Here is a 21,743-nt window from a genome sequence, read left to right on the forward strand (position 1 = left end):
GCCCGATTCAACGTGTGAACATGCCGGGAAAACAGTTTTCCTCAGAAGGTAACAAAGCAAATAATGAAATATATAAACATGACATAAAAATTACTTTAAATATGACAAATTAAAATATTATATAAAACGAAGCTTAGATAATCCTTATAAAACTTGAATATCGTATTCGTACCCTATGTAACTTTCTCCGCACTGAAAAAGTGACATCTGGCTTTTTTCTGAGGTTTCACAATAAAAGTCATCAAGTTCATGAAGTTGGAAAGCTAGCTCCTTCGAGGTAAGAAGATGGAACATTCGGGACTTCATCATGATGCTTAAAAACTCACACTTTAAATTTCGGGACGATTCCGAAAATTTACGACTAAGGGAGCCTTCAGTAATTACAGGGGGTGGGTCGGGGGCATTGGGGGAGGGTCAATTTTTATAAATCTATCTTGTGGGGAAGGGTCACTTGTAACAGATTTATGGCCAAACCTTTGGATGTCGATTTGATATTTCCTGAATAGGAAATTGCCGACGAAATACATTTCATTCTTGTAATACATACACATTATAGTGACAAGCTTCACAAGCAAAGAACTGAAGATGCAGTGGTATCCTATGTTAAGCGCCTTGAACAGTTAAAACTGATGAAAGGCAAGAGACAAGAACATATGGGAAAGGTGGCAAAGTGTATATCAATTATCAAATGTCTATAAATTCACAGATGTTGTTAGTTTTATGTTTTATATTGACAAAAATTATTCATGGTTTCCTATTGTGAATCAACATTTCAGTGGAATTCCAAAATCAAAATTTATTGCACACACATGCATGTTTTACTTCCCACTTTAAGCAAAGTACATTTACATATTATCAAAATATATAAATGTACAGATATAGCTTGTTGTGTGGGGGAAAATTGTCAACAGTTTGCCTGATAGACTCCCATGTATTATTCGGTGAAGCACTATATCAGCCACATCTTGCGGCCTTATAGTTGAGTAAAATATGGTGACCCTTCCGCAAATGCATGACCTTTCAAATATGCTTGCGTGATAAATTGCAACCCCCCTCTCAAAACGCCAGCCCCCCCCCCCCCCCCCTCCCCGTAATTTCTGATTGTCATGTAAATTTGCTGATACAGTTTCTGTTATTCCTGGGGAGGATACTGCAGTGATTGGGGAGGGTCAAGTTTTAAAATGCCGGACAAGGGGGAGAGTCACATTTTAGACACAAGAATAGGTGAGAAGGTCACATTTTACGGTACAGCGCACGGAATTCCCCAGGCCCACCGCCTGTAATTACTGAAGGCTCCCTAAACTAGGGGCTTAGTAGTGTATTCGCCTTGGGGAGGGGGCATCGCCACTGGGAGGGTCTGTTGACCAAGAAAAAATTGAGAGAATGTAGACTTTTGACCCTTGTTTTTTATGCTACCACGTTTCATCCCAAATAAACCCCTTTTGGAGAAAATTTAGAGTTTTGATCCGAGTATTTGGCCACCATCCCCAACTGTGAAACCCCCGGAAACTTGTAGAGGTTATAGTGCTTCAGTCGTAGTTTGAATTCTCCAGTTTACACTTCCAGACACACCTTGCACATGTTGTGAATACTGCCGCCTTTTTCCTCATCATTTGCCACCAAGATTTTGACAAACGGAGGTCTTTCAGTCGCGATCCTAGAAGTGCCCAAAAGCTACTAGGGATCCGAAATGCAATCGAGGCTTACTTGTGCTATGTAGCGAAAGGGCTAATGAGTTTATTCATAGCACGTTTTTTCGACATTTAGTACCAAAATTTGTCGAATTTGGAATGATTTATTCAATTTCATTTACAAAAGTATTTATAACATATTTATTATATTAATAGATATGTTTCAATGTAAATAACAGATTAAAATAAGATATGCATTTGGATTGAAACTTGTACTGTAAATTTAAAAAATCATTTGCATACGGGGGAACAAACATAAAGACCTCTGCGGTGCGAAAAGCAGTCACATCCAGACAGGGAACATTGAGATTATACTCGAAGCTTTATCATATGCGAGAACTTTTTAACTACAAAATGACGATGGCAGATCATGACCTCAACACCTTCAATGCTACTATTCCGAATTTCGGGGAAAATACTACAGGTAAGGCCATTTTTTCGTGAGTTTACTACTTCACGTTCACAGTGCGTCGATATCGTGTGTGCAGTACTTCGCCATGTTATTGTAGGCGGCTGTTGTCGGAAGCAGGAAGTGCGAAAATCGGGAAATTTTCGCCGACCTCTATTCCCCCTCCTTGTAAAAATGTACACATTTTAACCGTCTTGAGTTTAATTACGGTGCGGACAATATGGTAAACATGTGTGTGATTTGATATAACACTGTCCGAGTAGGCTAGATTTTCTACCGTATATGGCCGTCGTAATTACATTTATACAATTTCATTTTCAATGTTAATGCGAATACAATAGGCAGGAAAGGGACAACCTCAGTTCTGCCAAAAAGATATGGTTTCCCCAAATACGGGATGTAACATCTTTCACTGTTGACGATACAGTTTCTTCAGGCTGGTTTCTTTTGTGGGTGGGTCACATCTCTGCAAAATAATCGGAAATTTTAGCAGCAAAGAACGACGTACGTTATAGGATTTTAATAGACGCACACTGACGTGTATCAGTGCACTGCTATTGTGTTTGAAAGGCTGCACTGGTAATACATGGTGTACGTCTCTGTGTCTGTCTGGCAAGTCTAACTAGCTGTAACTTCAAAAAGGATTTTGTTTCATTTGTCCACTTTTAAAAAATAATTAGTAATACTCATAGGAAGGTAATAAACGCAACATACAGGAACAACAATTTATATAGTTTTGACTGTGCGACATAGTTAATGTACTCTGCACATTATTTTAAACAATAAAAAATACAGAGTGTCTATATTTAAAATCGACTATTAGGCTCTGCGTACAATATCCAATTCATGGCGAGGGTCACAGCATGATACATAGACAGAATAGCCATCTGTTCTTTGATGAAAATCCCCAGCTCAGGAGGGTGTACAACAATTACATGTAACACAGAAAGACTCAAACTTACATTAGATGCCCCAACATTTTTGTGTAATCACCAAGTTTATATAGAAAACTGAAATACTAGAAAACAAATACTTTCATGATTTTTCCTTGATAATTATTAATACTGACATATTTGTGTTTGAAAATATGCCTTGTAAGGCTGACCAAAGGGCATATGTGGCCCAAAATGAACCAACGATTTTAATGAGCACGCTACACGACCGGTCGTTACGACTCAATTTTCGTCGTGGGTTTTTTCATAGACTTAAAAAACGGATGCGCCGTTCGAGTTGGTCATGACCGTTTTAAACACGCATGCGTGACATGGTAATTCCCACCAATCTTTTCAGCCGGATATGTTGTAATTCTTTCCGACACCAAAAGTTGGACAAATTTTCACTGACTTTTCTTTCAAAAACCTTCAGTGGCGTTGTACCGGTCGCAGGTCGTGCGTGGCTTTCAGGAGAGATTTTTTTGCATGTTCGACCGGTCGACATTTTAACTAGCATTTCTTGTCCATGAATGGTTGCTGGTCGCAGCTTTATATAAATATGGATATAAAGTTACATGATATAAAGCTGAATTTTCTTGTATTTCTCCACTGCTTCAGCAGCTACTAATCGCCAGTTTCCTCTTCGCAATCCGCATTAGCGGATGTAGCGCATGAGTACAGCTGGCAATGTTTTATGGGTCGAACGTTAGCCTGCAATGTGCAGATGGCCTAAAAGCATGGTTACCTATGTACACAGCCTGATGAGTGATTCCTTGAGATTCCAACATCACCGACAAATTCATATTTTATTATTACTTTCTGGGAGGCCTTTTCATAATTTTGTTTACCATCTGATTTTTTAGACGTTTCATACTTCGACTAGGACAATTTGCGCATATTGTGTACTGTACGTATTATGCCTAAATCATCAAGTCATAGGGCCTACAATACTTTCACAGTGTATGACCGTATCGACATTGAAAAAATGATTCGGGATAAAACTGAGTATTTTTTAAAAAGTTTTTCCTTCGCGCGACCGGTCGTAGGGTCGTTGCGATAAATGTCGGGAGAAATGGAATATTATTTAACGTTTTTCCTTCACGACCGGTCATGGGGATACACATCAAGAGAAAGTATCATTTTCAAAGTTTTTTCCTTCACGACCGGTCGCGGGGTCGTGGCCATGGACACTGAGAGAAAATGAAGTATATTTTCGACATTTTTCCTTAACGACCGGTCGTAGGGTAGTGGCGATGCATGTCGGGAGAAAATGAAGTATATTTTCAAAGTTTTTTCTTCAGAGCCGGTCGTGGGGTCGTGGCCATGCACATGGAGAGAAGATGAAGTATATTTTCAAAGTTTTTCATTCACGACCGGTCGTGGGGTCGTGGCCATGCATGTCGGGAGAAAATAAAGTATTTTTTCAAAGTTTTTCCTACAAGACCGGTCGTGGGGTCGTGGCGATGCATGTCGGGAGAAAATAAAGCAGTTTTTCAAAGTTTTTCCTACAAGACCGGTCGTGGGGTCGTGGCGATACATGTCGGGAGAAAATAAAGCAGTTTTTCAAAGTTTTTCCTTCACGACCGGTCGTGGGGTCGTGACCATGCACATGAAGAGAGTGTACGTATATAGGCCTACGTTGGCATACATCGTGTCAAAGAATGATAGTGTCCTTGTAGCGTTTCTATGACATCTACAGTACGAAACAGCCACAACACAACATTTATGTTAGTTGAATTTTTTTGTCAACAACAACATCACGACTAATAAACATAAACAACAATACAGACAACAACAACCAGATTTCTTGGTTTTATGGTTTTAACATTAAAATGAGAATAGGCAGAGGTCATAGCCTGCCTGCCAGTGTCGCTAGTCTCGTCTGATTAGCATGGCGACCAGCGCGGCCTCTCAGTTTGTAGGGAAATCAGATTGTTAATTTTGACACCTACCATAGCGCAAGCATTTAAAGATTTAGAAAGTACCTATTTCGATAAGCTTATATGGAATTACCTCTCTTTAATTCTGAGTTGTGCTATCTTTCTGGTTTTGTAGTAAATTGCCCAGAACCCGGCTGATGAATTTGTGTCACAGAGAGTGCTCAGTTTGACATTATTTATAAGATAACTGAAAGGAGACTGTGGAATAAATTCACTGAGTGTCATAGTTCAACATGTAAATTACGTATGTGGTAACTGTCATGTATTTTGAGCGCATCTTTTACGTTATTTTTTCGACGGCAAACGTATTCCGAATCTCCAGGTACTGTGATCGGTTGAATTGATAGTGTCTATGCTAATGAGCGCTTGGCTGTCTGACTGTCTATGACTGGTAGTGCAGTTCTGCACGTTACAACTTTTTAATCGAGTGCTCAGTGGCATGAAAAATGATTAACTGTTGTGCAGTTGGGAGCAAAAATGACTCGAGGAAGAACAAAAACGGTGTTAGTTTCTACCGTTTTCCCACAGAACAGCTTTTTCGAAGACTGTTGCTAAATAAAGTCGGGCGAGGTACTAGTAAAATGTTAAAAACTGTCAAAGATAGAAGTTATGTATGACTTCTAACTTTGACAGAGCATGCTCTGCACCTTCAAAGGATGATTGTTTTATAAGGGATCTCGGGACTCCAATATCACTACAAGACGACACTACACAATGTGGTTTGTATCTTGACATAGCCAAAAATCACTGGTTTGGCGGATGGGCGATTTCGGGACTCTTTTAATATCCGAAGACGAAACTACACGACACACGTCAGCGAAATCACCGATATTAACCAGATAAAAGATCGGCGATTTAGGACTTAAACTATTATACTAGACGATACTTTGTAAAATCGTGGGTAAATATCTACTAGTATGTATATCGGATATTTCACCACCCAACAGATCTGACCACCCGACTACCTCTGTCCGACTCTTAGTTCAATAATAGCATCCATGGTCGGTAGTCAAGAATCCTGCATGTTTTACAATATTAGATTTATTCATGCACGAAATACATTTTTTTACATTTAATGCATTTTTTTTCATTAAATGTCCACACGAAACTTTCATTCACATTACTATTGGGACTTCGTCGACAGGGTCGATCGGATATCATCGGGAGTTTGGGAGGGCCTTGCAAGAAATACATTCTTTACATGTAATACATTTTACTTGATGATCGGGACTTGGACAGAGGACCGATTGGACATCATCAGAAGTTTTTGCTGGTCTTGCGCGAAATACATTCTTTAGGCCTACAACAATAGATTATACTAGATTTTTCAAATTGCGGGTAAATATATATCGGAGCATTCCTCACTGTATAGATCTGAGCAAGCCCGATTTCCTATGTTCGACCCTAACTTCGAAAATAGACGATATTATAGATTTGTCAAATCGCGGATAAATATTTTCCGATATATCAGAGATTTCGCAACCTTAGAGATCTGGCAAGCTCGATTTACATGGTAACACATGCAATCAGTCAATCATTCCGTATCATTCACTAACCAAAATTAATTTTAAGCTACTGATGAAGAAAACTTTTTTCGAAATGTAGCGTTGAAGGATCGCAGGGTCACTTCAATTAGAGTCTCCAATCCAGTTCGGGGTCTGTACAAGCACAGTGGCTCCCTCCACGGAGTCATATATCTACAAAACGCAAACAACCAAGATATGTGTGGAGATGCTTTCCCATTATTACATATCTTAGTTCAAATTGGTATGGTTTGATTTCAGTCGGGGGAAAGTAATAATCGATGTCAGAAATATCGCTGTCCGTCATACGAACGCTCTGAACTGTTCACGCATATTGACAGTACTCCTCTCCTTGATAGCTCCAATCGTCTGTATCGCCGATGACGTCAATCACGCTGCTACCATGAGCCCTTTCGCTTCCATTAGATTCCGAGCATAAATGTCATAAACTAGGCCTAGACGTTTTCACAGAAGTCTATACCACGCTACTTCAATCGTCTACTACAACTTCTCTTTTTTCATCGCGCCATAGTCGTCAGCGCGTGCAAGTATGAGGCAACTTTGAGCTGCATTTTATTCAAGGGTTTTATCAGAAGGGATAAATGATGAAATTGGCTGGACTAAGGTTTCACTTTTAATTATGGGGCAGTTTGGCACATGCCATTATCATGTAAGTATGGCAATTATCAACTGTACTGGCAGCCCTAAAGAAACCCTAAATTGCTGAAGCTTACAGCTTATATTTACTTCAATATATTCAAGATTATGCTTACTTCAGTATATTTAAGATTATGAACCTGCATGAATTTTGCAAGAGTGACACTGCTGAATGCCAGTATTCACATGCGATATGTTACCTTCGTCTTCGATCATGCGACCACAGATGGAAGAGGGACCAAATATTGTCTTTATTAATTCCATGCAATATAAACATAAAATAAACATAAACGCAAATACTTTATAAACAACGGACACCTTTACTTTGGTAATGGTAGATTGTGTCCCTGTTTTTGATGTACAAAGCCGCATGCCATGATGGTGTATATGTGTGTCCGTTGCAATAGTTGCCAACTATTATACGTACTTCGATGGACATCAAAACGTGTTCAAACGCACTTGACATTATGAATATTACGAACTAAGGCCCACAAGAGCTAGAAAATAGACCTTTTCCCGGTTATCCCACAATGCATTGCAGTGACTTTATCAAACACCGTATATATGCTCAAAACAGCGAAAACATGCTGATTTGTTTTGTACAACGGATTGTTATAGAAGAATGACACAAATTTGCAGTACCAAATAATGCCCCGTGTATAATCTAACCATCAGCGACGAAAATATAGGTCAGGGTGTAATCTGCCATAGAGTTCTATGAGTAACGTACCCTGCGTGTACCCTACGGCTAAAAAGTTCTATGCGTAACGTACGCTTTGTATACCCTGGCGCGCACTGCATCATGGAACCGGTAAAAGAACTATATCGTACATATACTCTGTTCTGCCATATGTAATCAAATATGAGCAAAGTGTCATTGGCACTTTTTCTTTCAGGGAGCGTTGCTATAGTTTGCTACTATACGACTTCTTTCAAGTTGTTTCTTTTGTTCTATAATATCAACCATGGTGTCTCATATTCTGGAAATCTCTTCGCTCTAATTTTGCTCTTTTAGAGGTCCACCACGATGGTTAAAGGGTTGAAACTAATGTTGTACTACCCTAAATGAATTTTAGACCAAAATTTCATGTATTGGTATGTCTACTTTATTCTTTTGCATGATATGTCGACCAATAGAATCTGGGAATTTCTGTCTTTAGAGGGAGGCAGTCGTCGGATGCGCGTGTGCGACTTTCTTGTTCACAAACAAGGTATTTCATGTATGACATCTAGATGCATCAAGTCAACATAGCTGCAACATTTAAATTTTACGAAATTCATTGTTAACATATTTTAACATTCATCATTCGCAAGCGTAATGTAGATACAGTGTTTACATCGGTGGTAGGGGTCCCTCAGCCTGGCAACCTTTTAGTAGAGTTCCGACGACTGCCTCCCTTTAATATACCGAATAAAAATCATGAAAACATGTCAAAAGATCCAGCTGTTGTCCCTTCCACATGAAGCTGTACCCACAAATTGGAAAAGCAGGCTTCTATATATGGAAAGCATGATGGATGGTAACATTCTGGTTACCTGCGAAAGGTTTTGATTTACTGTTGTTCTCTCTTTGATATGTGATTGATATCAACTTATGTACAATGGTTCTGGGCATCTGGTTATGCATAAATAGAGTGAAATACATTTAAAACCAATTCAAAATACTGTATTCCCACCTTAACCCATGTTGAAATTCCTAAACCACAACTTGCATGTCAACAATGTCACCTAAACAGAACGTTTAAAATAAAACTTCACAAATAAGCCCTTACGTCTGAGGCATTCAGTCAGTGTACACTGTACGATAGCTTGCCATAAGCTACAAGCTTTTCATGTGTACCGTTCAGTCCTTAAACCATGACTAAAATGTTTGAGCCACAAAAATAAAAACATTTCCATGCAGAAGAAAGCATATGGTAGCATAGTGACAGTGTACATACGATTATTATGGTATTTAAAGGCCCTGGTGTCTTGTCATATAGTTGTGATTGAGCAGGCTGAATGGCATCTCGAGCATAAGAACTTGCCTGGGAATATGGCTCTACCGGTACAAACTGCTAATGACAGGTAGTGTCGAACATCTACGATCAGAACTGCCCAAAACATGTTTATTTTTACTTTGCGTGCATCCCTAATAAATATGCGGCAATACAATTATAAGGGAGGGGACTTGAAACTTTTATCATATAGACGGGGGAACTTGAAATTTTTTAGGGTATTGAGGCGGATAAAAAAAAAAATAAGATTTCAATCGCGATTTATCCAGCCCCCTCCCTAAGTATTTGTGAACGCAGCCTTGGATATCATTCCAACAGACAGACAAGACATCGGATCAGACAATCGCCCAGGGTTGTGAAAGTTCAAGAGAGTTGCGAGCTGAAAAAAAAATTTCAAAGTCGCCTGGCACATTGCATCGCATATATCATTCTAAAAATACATTCATTACGTGTGATAAGACAAAACTTCTTAGTATGTACACCGAGTGGCAGATGAAGAATACGAAATTCCTCCGATATTTTGAGATATTTTCCGTTCATTTTTCTCACAAAATTGACTTGATCATGTAATTAAACCCGCTAACCTTGATTAACCTGAATATGGTATCCATTGGGAGAACGCAGGGAGGGCTTGTTTACGTTGCGTAAAACTTACAAACGTATAGTCTTTTACACTCAGACGCTTGATGTCCTCCCTTAAGGTGACCGCCCTATGTTCCGACACCCCTATGTTCCGACAACTCTATGTTCCGACACCCCTATGTTCGGACACCCCAGCTATGGAAAGGTTCTGCAGGAACTAGTTTTCCGGTTGTCAAGTCCTATTTACTGTGTAATAGGTAAATATGTAAAAAGTTATAAATGTTACTGTAGACGCCGGTTTGCCGCTGGTTGGTGATCTCCAATTCAAAAGAGTCATGGTACAATAGACGAAAAATCGTACAAGTTTGCACCGGAATAAAGATTTGATCCATTCCTGATGATCCATATTTTGTGATCTACTCTTTCGTAAAATAATGGGAGTTTGACCTCTACAAAGCGATTACTGTGTCATATTTATTTGCGAAATAAAGACCACACTGCATTTGATTGTATAGTAATACAGTAGAATCCACATATCATCTCAACATATTCGTGTCATAGGGACACCCTTCTCATCCAGATTAGAATTATGAAAAAAAAAATGAGAAGCAATTAGGGCCTACTCTTAATCCGTTATTTTATTTTACGGCCAGTTGCATCTGTGAGCTACTAACTGAAAAGCGGTACTAGTAAGTATCAAGGAAACATTCGTTCAATTAAGATATTTTACCACGATATATGTTGATACGTTGAGAGGTACTGAAAGGACTCTTGTTTTGTTTTTTCTGTTTTCCCTTTCGATTGCGTTGTGTTATTTTTCGCAGAGGGAGATATTAATTGCAAAAACAATCGTTTTTATCAAAGCCACACAGCCGAACATGCAGTCACTGTTTCTTCAAGTTGCAAGTTCTAGATATGTTTTGCTTTGTTAATAGGGCCCAGTATCAGATCGGGCAATTAATAAAGCACATATAGGCCTAAACATTTACTGCAAGGATTTTTGAAAGTGTTTTTGAAAATACAGTGTCGGGAGTATGCAGGGACTTTAAACACGCTCAATTGTTTTGTCATAAAGGAAGAAAGGAAGAGACTGAATATCACCTGTAAGCTTATGTCAAATATGCATCTATTATACAATCCTTGTAAATGTACGAATATTTTACTTGCGTTTGGGAAGCTTTACATTGAAATATTATCACGAGAATTACTTGAATGTTCTCCCTGTCTATTGCATGGTTCCCATTTGTTAAATTTAATTAATTTTACGTATAATATCGTCAAGAATATCTATGCTATCCACATTGACGGGTTGTTCTCAAATAAAAATGGAAGAGCAACGACCAAAATCAAATCCACATCAAAAATCCCAAGAGCAATAATACATTTGGAGAAACCAGTCACGAGAAATGTGTGTCTTTAAAAACGTTCAGAACTACACGCAAAGAAATTTAAAAGTAACTTCTGAACATATATCAATCATGTGTTGAATTAATTTCAGCCTATTTCTGGGTTTGATTTCACAACGGGCACAATCTGATGCAGTGGACGTGCATTGTCTGTTTTGAAATCGGTAACAAATTCCACCCTGTTTACATCGTGAAATCCATTTCTGTTATTAGCCTAAGTATAATCACCTCTTTTGGATGTAAATATCTGAACACTATGGTTTGGGTACAGACCGCTCAGCTCTAATTGAGTATTTTTCTGTACATTTATATGTTTTTAAATAGAACTGAAAATACTTAAATTGAGTAGAAATGTACACCTGCCCTCTAAACATGGACTTTCCGATAGGATTTTACACATTTTGACACTATGTGTCGGAACATATATGGGATGTGTCGCGTATCGGAACATAGGGTTTTGGGAACATAGGGGTGGAACTCCTCGAGAGCTGACAACATCTGATTCGACAACAGCCTTGCTCTATCACAATTGGGCCAGAAATAGTCTTCAATAGCCGCATCATTACAGTTCCTGCAAAAACTCTACCCGTTGCAATGAGCAAATGACTTTCAAAAACCACGTTGTGCCGAACACGTATCGCTTGCAATCACCTCCTGTCACCGAAGTGTCGGACGTACTGAAAAGAAGAGTCGGTGTCAAGTATTTTACGCCGTTTACAGGCGGTTGGGTGGCATCCTAATCAAAGCATCGTGTTTCTGGTGTTTGTTTGTTATGCATTCGCTATTGTTATGATATAATAAGACAACAAACGATGACAATGTATACCTACACGGGACATTCAAAACTCCTCTGCAAGGCGCCATGTTGGTCAGAGGTCCGAAGGTCAGCAGGTCAAGTTCACGGAACGCAACATAACACAGTCCCTCTACTCATGCCATGGTAGACGGACTGTGAACACACGGAACAGAAAATACGTGTATTTGTCGACGTGAACATTTGTCTTTTTCTCCATGAAGTGAAAATGTTAAATATTTGTGTCCAAAGTACGACAATAAATCAAACAATCTCTGCGACCGGTCGTGGATCAAAATGTCGGAGAAAAATGTAACACTTTACAGCCACGACCCCACGACCGATTTCGAAGGAAAACCTTTGGAAATATACTTTACTTTCTCTCAGTGTCCATGGCCACGACCCCACGACCGGTTCTGAAGGGAAAAACTTCGAAAAATACCTTATTTTCTCCCGACATGCATCGCCACGACTCCACGACCGGTCGTGAAGGAAAAACTTCGAAAATATGCTTCATTTTCTCTCAGTGTCCATGGCCACGACCCCACGACCGGTTCTGAAGGGAAAAACTTCGAAAATACTTTATTTTCTCCCAACATACATCGCCACGACCCCACGACCGGTTTCGAAGGAAAAACTTTGAAAAACTAATTTATTTTCTCCCAACATGCATCGCCACGACTCCACGACCGGTCGTAAGGAAAAACTTTGAAAACTACTTTATTTTCTCCCAACATGCATCGCCACGACTCCACGACCGGTGGTGAAGGAAAAACTTTGAAAAACTACTTTATTTTCTCCCAACATGCATCGCCACGACCCCACGACCGGTCGTGAATGAAAAACTTTGAAAATATATTTTATTTCCTGTCCATGTCCATCGCCACGACTCCACGACCGGTGGTGAAGGAAAATCTTTGAAAAACTACTTTATTTTCTCCCGACATGCATCGCCACGACTCCACGACCGGTTTCGAAGGAAAAACTTCGAAAAACTACTTTATTTTCTCCCAACATGCATCGCCACGACTCCCACGACCGGTGGTGAAGGAAAAACTTCGAAAAACTACTTATTTTCTCCCGACATGCATCGCCACGACCCCACGACCGGTTCGAAGGAAAAACTTTGAAATAATACTTTATTTTCTCCAAACATGCCATCGCCACGACCCCACGACCGGTGGTGAAGAAAAACTTCGAAAAACTACTTTATTTTTCTCAGTTTGCATGGCCACGACTCCACGACCAGTCGTCATTGGAAACTTTGAAAAATACTTTAATTTCTCCCGACAACCTTGGCCACGACCCCACGACCAGGGATGAAGGAAAAACTTTGAAAAAATACTTTATTTTCTCCCGAAATAAAATACATTCGTTTCTCTCAGTTGCATGGCCACGACTCCACAACCGTCGTGATAGAAAAACTTTGAAAAACTTCTTTATTTTATCCCGAAAACCTTGGCCACCACCAAACGACCGGTGGAAATTGAAAAACTTTGAAAATACATTCTTTTCTCTCAGTTTGCATGGCCGCGACCCCACGACCGGCCGCGAAAGAAAAAAATTGAAAAAAACTTTGTTTTCTCTCAGTTTGCATGGCCACACTCCACGACCGGTCGTAATTGGAAAACTTTAAAAAACTTTATTTTCTCCCGACAACCTTGGCCACGACCCCACGACCAGGATGAAGGAAAAACATTGACAAAATACTTTATTTTCTCCTGACATGCATGGCCACGACCCCCGACCGGTGGTGAAGGAAAAACTTTGAAAAAACACTTTATTTCTATCCATTTGCACAGCAATAACCCCACGAGCTATCGTACGACAAAGGAATACAGAGAAGCTCTGCATGTTGTTTAAATATGATTTAGCATATTTTATTTTCTCCCGACATTTATCGCCACGAACCCAAGACGCTAGTGATTTCAAAACTTTCAAAAAGTACTTTAGTTCAACCCATGTGCATCGCAACGACCCAACGATCTATCCATCTCCATCTATCCGTACAACTCCGGGATGCAGAGAAGCTGGACATATGAATAAACTTTTTTTTCGGTCAGTATCAATCCCACATCCGGGTATTTTTAAACATGATCTCTTCACACAAGGCGCATAGCATTTTGCAGCAGTTCACGACTGATAACGGTCGTACGACTGGTCGTGAAGCGTGCTCATAAAAATCGTTGGTTCATTTTGGGCCGGGTATCCCAAAGGTGCTTGTGTGTTCTTGACTTGTTCTGCTGTTGACACCAGTTATGACAAATTTGCCACCATGGTGTGTAATCTTTCCATCGTTTTCAATTTCTTGGCTAAATTGGCTAAGGCACATGGCAAGAAAACAGCAGGGAAGTTCTAGAATCCTGTCTTATTTTGATTATTGTATTTCATGTGGGTACAGTAGTCATTCAATCTCTTGTTACTGTTGATCATAATGCAAGGTCATTGTCCATCAGAACTCTAACAGCTACAAACATATGTGTACATGTAACACAATTTTATATTTGCGATTTGTACATACATTGTAATTTTATACAGAGCTGAAAGTGAAGCAGACATATTATTATGAGCCAGTTGAGGCTTTCATCAATGAATTTTGCATAACAACAAAACAAAATTAAGCAAGACAGTAAGTTTTGCATTTTTAAACAGTACAGTATCAACCAAATATATGAAATTTATGTAGGTAACGTGACAAAAATCTTTTAAACTCTGTGTTTTCAATACAAACATTCTGTTGTAAATGGTTAAAGGCCATTTTATCAACTTGGTCACCCGTCTGAGCATTGAAGTGATCACACATTATGATTTGTATGTGTTGAGCATTGAAGTAATCAGACATTCAAGACGTGATAAACACTGAAGTTATCATACTTGTGGTTTGAACTGCAAGGCTATTCTGTATAAGGTTTAATTTCAGCTATTATATCATATATGACCTAGTATTTTGTTCTGAAAGCAGTAGAGAGAAAGGGTTATAAATTGATTTGAATTTTATGAAAAAATAAACTCATTTGCAAGTGCATTTTATCAGCAGAATGTCTATTGCAACCATTTCTCATCTTTTTCCAAGCATGATTTACTGTTGTTCACAATAACAGAATAATGCATCGATCCACAGGTTTGTGTGATGCTACCAGCTGTGCCTCCTGTTATGGAGGCACACAGCTGTTAGCAACACATAGACTGGCACCAAGAGCAGCATGTAATCGGCAGTTACATGATTATTCTTTATTGGTGCTTGCATGCGTCTCTAATTGCAGTTTGTATCATAGACTACGTTTGTATAATATTCAAAATACTAAAAATTAAGAAGTCTAGGGTATATGCTACGCCACCCCATGGGCAGCGTAGCAGACACCATAACCAAAGAGAGATCCTATACTAAAATTTTACCAGTAAAAAATGTAATTCAGGGACTTACTGCCAATAATTTGACTGCATTTTGTAAAAATTTTATGTGAAGCATATTACTACAATGGACAACACACACTAAATTTTGTACTCATCATGATAAATTGTGAAATGGTGATGGCATAAGTTTGTGATATCACTGTATAGTACTGGTACTCTGTAATTAATATTTTTGCATTTTCCATTAGCGGCATCGGTCACCAGTGCTTTCATACTAATAGTACTGTGAAAGTAGAAACACTTCCACTTTTGATGATATGAGCTTTTACTATAATAGCTGATACGATTTACAATTTTATTACCTCTGGTTTACAGAGCTAACTCCAGAAGAGGAAGAACTACTTTTTGAAATACGAAGAAAGAAGGATCAACTTCTATTAGAAATCCAGGTAAGAGAAATTTCATTTTGCTCCTGACTTTTCTTTAAATATAATTATTAGTTAATCATATAAACAATTACTGTCCCCCTTCCCCTACATATATCAGTCTTCTGCTATGCCCATTATAGCAAACAAACCCAACATGACCGATGTGCTGGTAGTCTTACATACAGCGTGCTACAGATACAGTTGCACTGGTATTAGGTTTATCAGAAATTCATCAAATTTGTTTTGGTGAGCCCTGCCAAATCAAACATTTAAACAACAAGAAATTGAAGAACTACCATCTCAAAGATTATTCAAACATATCTGGAAACAGATGAGGTTTTATTTGTGGTAGTCAACTAGCTTCAGCATAGCATTTTAATCTTACAGACTCCACCACAGCTCAATCAACTGTATAAAAATAGCAGCTGCAGGATATTGACATTGTTCATGATTGTGACGTTTTTTCCCTTCAGGGTCTTTTGATGTATTATGGTATATGCAACTGTCAGTCAGTAATGCATTTACAGCTTACAGCTGTCGTTTGCAGATATTCTGTTTTGTATCCTAGATTGAGTAAGGATGTTTCAGATTCTGAACTGTATACTGGCATTGAGACAAATGAGATAACCTCCCTCAATGAAAGCAGAAGCGATTTAAAGTGTCGATGGCCTCTGTTCAAAACTGACGGCAGTTTCCAAGTATTTTCATTCCAGTATTTTTCAAATGTAGGTTTGAACACCATCACTGGTAATCAAACCATATTTGTTTTCAATTTTGGTGATTGACCACATGTCACCATTATGTTTGAATATGTTTTGTTAGATATGAATGATCCAGTTACCATGGACAGTTTCCTATGTCATCAGATTTTCATTCATTGAGATTCTGAGTGATGTCCAGTGACTAGGTCATGTTTATTTTGTTTTACTATCATGATGCAGGCTGTCTGGTGTGTGGTTATTGATTAAGAGCAGAAGGGGGTGTACTTCCTGCCAAGCAAATTCATTAGCACATGTAGCTTGATACAGTCTTTGACCCCTGTTAGAGTATCACACTTCACTACTGTGCCACACAAATAAATTGCCTGATGGCTGGGGGCTTTCCTGACTATAGATTTCCTGAGGATTTTGGCTTTCATGAACAGAGGCATTGGTACAGCAGAACATTAAGCCTTTCTATCATTCTTTTTAAAAACCTTGACATTACAGTATTTACAAAAAAATTCAACTATAAAATGCAGATGTAGATTCTAGCATTTTTTTCTACAGAAGTGGCTCTCATACTTTGGTTGCCATATTCTTTGTGTACCAAATATTGTATCCATGAATGTATTTATTAAAGTTCAGTCATGTCATATGGTTACATTACAATACTGCCCTTCATACGTTAGCATATTGGGACACAAAAAGGAGTTCTTCATAATGGAAGGAAACACGCCATGTCTACATCAGTGGTCAGATGACCCTGTGAAAGACATTTCAATGCAATCTTTGGCACAATAGACAATTGTTAACACACTGAATTGTGAAACCTCATAATTACAGTACGTCCTTCAGTAGTTACATGCACATGTAAGTCTGGACCAATTAAATGGGGGGACTCGTGCAGAGAACATTACAAATGGATTGTACATGTATCTTCAAGTCGCAATGACTGATGTGTCCAAGAGTTCTCCGCAGGGAAAGTTTTCCCTAAAAAGATTTACATTTGGCCTGATACTTGAATATCTGCACATTTACTTAAAATATGTATATATGTCTATTATCGTGCAGATTACTCATTGTTGCCAAGCAACAACTCTGATATATATTACATGGGTGAGGTCTTTGTACTGTATCCTTTCCACACGTAGCTCACTATTGCGTACTGTATTCACAGTTGTGAGACAGGAATTTCAAGGAAGTCACATCTCAGGTTTATACATAGTGTATACAACTTCCAGTAGCGTGGGATTTGAAACATGTCTCAAATTTGCGCTGTAAAGATAATCACGAAGTGAATGACTTGCCCTGAGAGGACACGTAGCTCATGTATTTGTAGTTGTGGAACATCATACATGTATCTCAGGTTTAGACATAGTGTATACGAAATTCCAGTAGCGTGGGATTTGAAACATGTCTCAAATTTAGCTGTGAAGATAATCACAAAGTGAATGACTTGCCCTGAGAGGACACGTCCTGAATCACTAATAAATCCAATGTTATAAATTGTCACATTCTTATCTGTTGATTGAGCATCCCCCAACCCATCCCCCATCCTAAGCCCTTGATTAAGAGTTGAGAGTAATTGATGATTTTTTATTTTTCATTTTTTGATGTTTCAATTCATAATCAGCAGGTTTTAGCATAAAGTATAGTGTACGCACTGTCAACACATGGTGAATGTGCTTAGAATGCATACATAGCTGCCCCCACCCACTATATTTTGTCAAATTGTCAAAGACTATTCCTGACACAAACATCCAGATTTTTAACATATAGCTAAATATACGTAAAGAGTAGTGTGTCCTGATAAACAACATAATTTGCGTATATTCATACCAATTTTAACCTCTCTATGACATAAAATTCTGAGGTAATACAACAAAGTCTGTTTGTTGTACACAAATTATTTATTTTTCAATAAAAGTTTATCTTTTCTCTAACGCAAACAGCAATTAAAAGATGAGATAGCTGATGTCAATAATGAACTCATGAAGACTGATGAAATCGATGATGGGTAAGCTACAAGTATTTTTAGCATTCACATGGACTCTTGCAAGGAAGATGTGTTATATGCACTTTTTCCTCATGGACTACTGAGCTACAATAGGTGTGAACTAATTGGAACCCAAAAGACAAGCCCAGAACAATAATAACAGTGCAGGGCCCATTCATTAGTGTACATCAATTTTTCCATCCATGAGCATTCTGCACGTCATGTCATAACTGAATGGAGACAACCATTCAGCCATTTTATCACTGAAATGTACTTTTGCTTCAAATAAATTGACAGCAGCGATACGTGCTTTACTTCAAATAAATTGACAACAGCCATATGTGCTCAGTGTTATTGGAAATGTACAATGAAGATGACAAACCTTGGTGGATAAAGGAATATCAATTTTGTAATGTGGCTGACGGAATTTCTCTTTGTTGCCACTTTTGCATTTGCAAACTTGTGATGTACATATTGTATTTATAATACAGGCTTTTTGGCAAGACTGATGTCAAAACTAGGAAGATCATAACCGGAACCAGGAAATTCAATATGGATCCTAAAAAGGTATAGTCTTTGAATTTGTGCACATGTAAACCTAACGAGATCCATTGGTAAATTAAAAGTATTCTTTATTAATGGACACACAAACAGGTTAAGGTTTTAGTCAATCAGGACTAGGAAAAGAAACCTATATACGATTGTAGATATATAGTTTTGTCATATATCTCATATTAAAGGATATCACCATTATGCATATTGTCAGGAACCTTGATGAGTAAAATCCTGTGGCTAGTTTAGATGATGTGATAGTATTGGTCACCCATCTCCCACATCTCTACATGTATGTGGCTGTTTTCAAAATTGATGACCAGGAGAAATCTTATTTATAAGTCAGATCTGAAGTAGGGACAAGCGCAGTTGCATCTTTGCATTTTCTGTAGGATGTAATCCATTGTAGGAAGGCAGAAAGTTTTGTATCTGGTCTAAAATGAAAATAATTTTTGCAATTTTCACCCCAGGGTATAGAATATATGAAGGAGAATGGTCTGCTTGAGGAAACTGCAAATGATGTGGCGCAGTTTCTGTACAAAGGTGATGGGTTGAACAAGACTGCTATTGGTGATTACTTGGGAGAAAAGTGAGTGCTATTTTTCACTTTGATTCAATCTGCATTATCCTGTTGGCATGCAAATATGGTGGTGGTACTAGTGTGTGTTGGTATAGCCATTGTTATTGTATACATACCATTCATCCTCAGTGCTGTGTTTACTTGATTGAACAATCTGGGTTTGTTTTCAGGTGAACTTGGCAATTTCTCCTGAACCTTTGGACAAAGATAACGATGACAGTGATCTTAAATTATTAATTGCATTAATGTCACAAAACTTATTTTTTGGCAAGCACCAACATTTACATATATCTACATCTCTGCTGTTACATGTACATGGAAGTGATATTTTCTTTGTAAGAAGTATTTGTAGATTGTTGTCCATTTTGTAAGAGGTGTTAAACTTCTGTGATACAATCATGATAAAACAAGCCATGATATTTTTCTTTTTGCAGGAAAGACTTCAACATTGAAGTTATGGAAGCTTTTGTCGGGCTTCATGAATTTGCTGACATGATTCTTGTACAGGCACTCCGGTGAGTCACTCATCATCTTACATGTAACATGACTGGTCAAAAATTCTTGATATATCGCCATGCTTTTGATTTTGAAAAACAATTTTTGTTGTGATTTTCACAACTGATTTTGTCATAAAATCCCAATTAAATGTAGCCTTTTGCTCTGTTCAATATATTTATGTTTATCGTTTATAATTTTTCTGTCTCTTCTCAGAAGTATGTAAAAACCAGTCTAGTGCTCAACTAGTCAATTCCATAATGTGCATTGTAATTGTTGCCAAATTACAAATGTAGTTCATGTCTTGACATGAATTTGTTTGTCAACAATAAGAATTCCGATTTATACAAACAGGCCGTTTACAAATGTACTGATAATGTTGAGTATTTGTACATGCTTCATCGGCATCCCAAGAAACAGTTGTTCTATCTTTACACAGAGAGTAAAGTTTTCAATATTAGGTGCTGGAGGTCCCATATTATGTAACTATTGTTCAGTACAAATCATGTTGCTCTGGGGCGCTGCAGCAAAAGCTGTATATTACAGGTTTCATGCTCGATAGCTGTCACATCTTTTTTAACAAATTCCAACAAACGTTTTGACCCCCACAGACAATTCTTATGGAGTTTCCGGCTGCCTGGAGAGGCACAGAAGATCGACCGTCTAATGGAGGCGTTCGCCAAGAGATACTGTGAAAGTAACCCAGGTGTCTTTACAACAACGGGTAAGTCAATTGTTTCCCCACATGCGGGTTTCTTTATCCCTCATGCGGGCTCCGTTATAATAACATTTAGTAATCCTGTTAGCTAATGATCAAATCTGGCTTTGTGTACACCCAGGCGTGCATAACACTTGGATGTTTCAGTTCTGCACTTCAAAACCTGATGTGGTATTTGAATCCTAGTTCAATGTGATTCTGACTCTATATAATGCATATTTTCCTTAGGCCAAAATAGGTAAATTCTTTTTGTTTTGTGTCCACAGATAGGTTGTCGGAGGTTTTTTTTAGAAAAATAAACAAGGACTTTTCTTGCAGAATGGCAATCTCATTGCGAAACCAGCCAGAACTTTTACATTAAGACAAAATACTTCTCTACGACAAACATATTACAGCTATTGCACCATGACTTCATATTAAATGGTATTCTCTAGAAGAATATAGTGAAAAAAATGTGCATGTTGTATGTGAAAAGTGACAAAGGCAATCGATTTTGCCTACCTTTCGAACTTTTGTGTGGATGCAAAACAAAATAATTTACTTACTTTGGCCTTACCAAGAAAAGCCAGCAAAGGTGTGATACACAGAAATACACACTCACAGTCAATACAAATAAAATCATTACATGGGGTGATCACCTTGGCAAGTATCAGTAACATCATATCTAATCCTGATGATAACGTCATAAAATGTAAAACTAATTTAGGCACATGGGCAATTCTGTCGAAGCAGGTCCTATCGTGTGCAGATGACTTACAACTTACAAAACCTGATTGTTCACAGGGTCAGGTGTGATAACCCTTGACATACTAACCTTGTAGTATATCTGTGTAATAGCCAAAAATGCAAATTGTGGTCATTCCAGTCGATTTGCTGATAGATATATTTAGAACATAGGCTAAAAGCAACTGAAAACATGTGGTACACCAATTGGCTCAGCTACATTTGGTCACTATTATTGTGGTGGATGGACCCTGTACTGTGATATG

General features: G+C 38.3%; 1 protein-coding gene across 2 annotated transcripts in view; it reads left to right on the plus strand.

Moving 5' to 3' along the window:
• LOC139151199 (cytohesin-1-like) overlaps positions 1–21,743 on the plus strand; it is a 38,808-nt gene that overhangs the window by 3,436 nt on the left and 13,629 nt on the right. The window contains exons 1-7 of one of the 2 annotated variants that reach the window (XM_070723807.1): positions 1,938–2,115; positions 15,660–15,733; positions 18,366–18,430; positions 18,901–18,976; positions 19,432–19,550; positions 19,976–20,056; positions 20,648–20,760. In XM_070723807.1, coding sequence (XP_070579908.1) covers positions 2,022–2,115; positions 15,660–15,733; positions 18,366–18,430; positions 18,901–18,976; positions 19,432–19,550; positions 19,976–20,056; positions 20,648–20,760 — 622 coding nt within the window. In that variant the 5' untranslated portion in view covers positions 1,938–2,021. Of the gene's footprint in view, positions 1–1,937; positions 2,116–15,659; positions 15,734–18,365; positions 18,431–18,900; positions 18,977–19,431; positions 19,551–19,975; positions 20,057–20,647; positions 20,761–21,743 lie in introns of those variants that run through there. The other variant, XM_070723808.1, reaches the window with a different exon arrangement.

This window comes from Ptychodera flava, chromosome 15 (assembly GCF_041260155.1).
Source record: "Ptychodera flava strain L36383 chromosome 15, AS_Pfla_20210202, whole genome shotgun sequence".
In the NCBI taxonomy this organism is placed as follows: domain Eukaryota; kingdom Metazoa; phylum Hemichordata; class Enteropneusta; family Ptychoderidae; genus Ptychodera; species Ptychodera flava.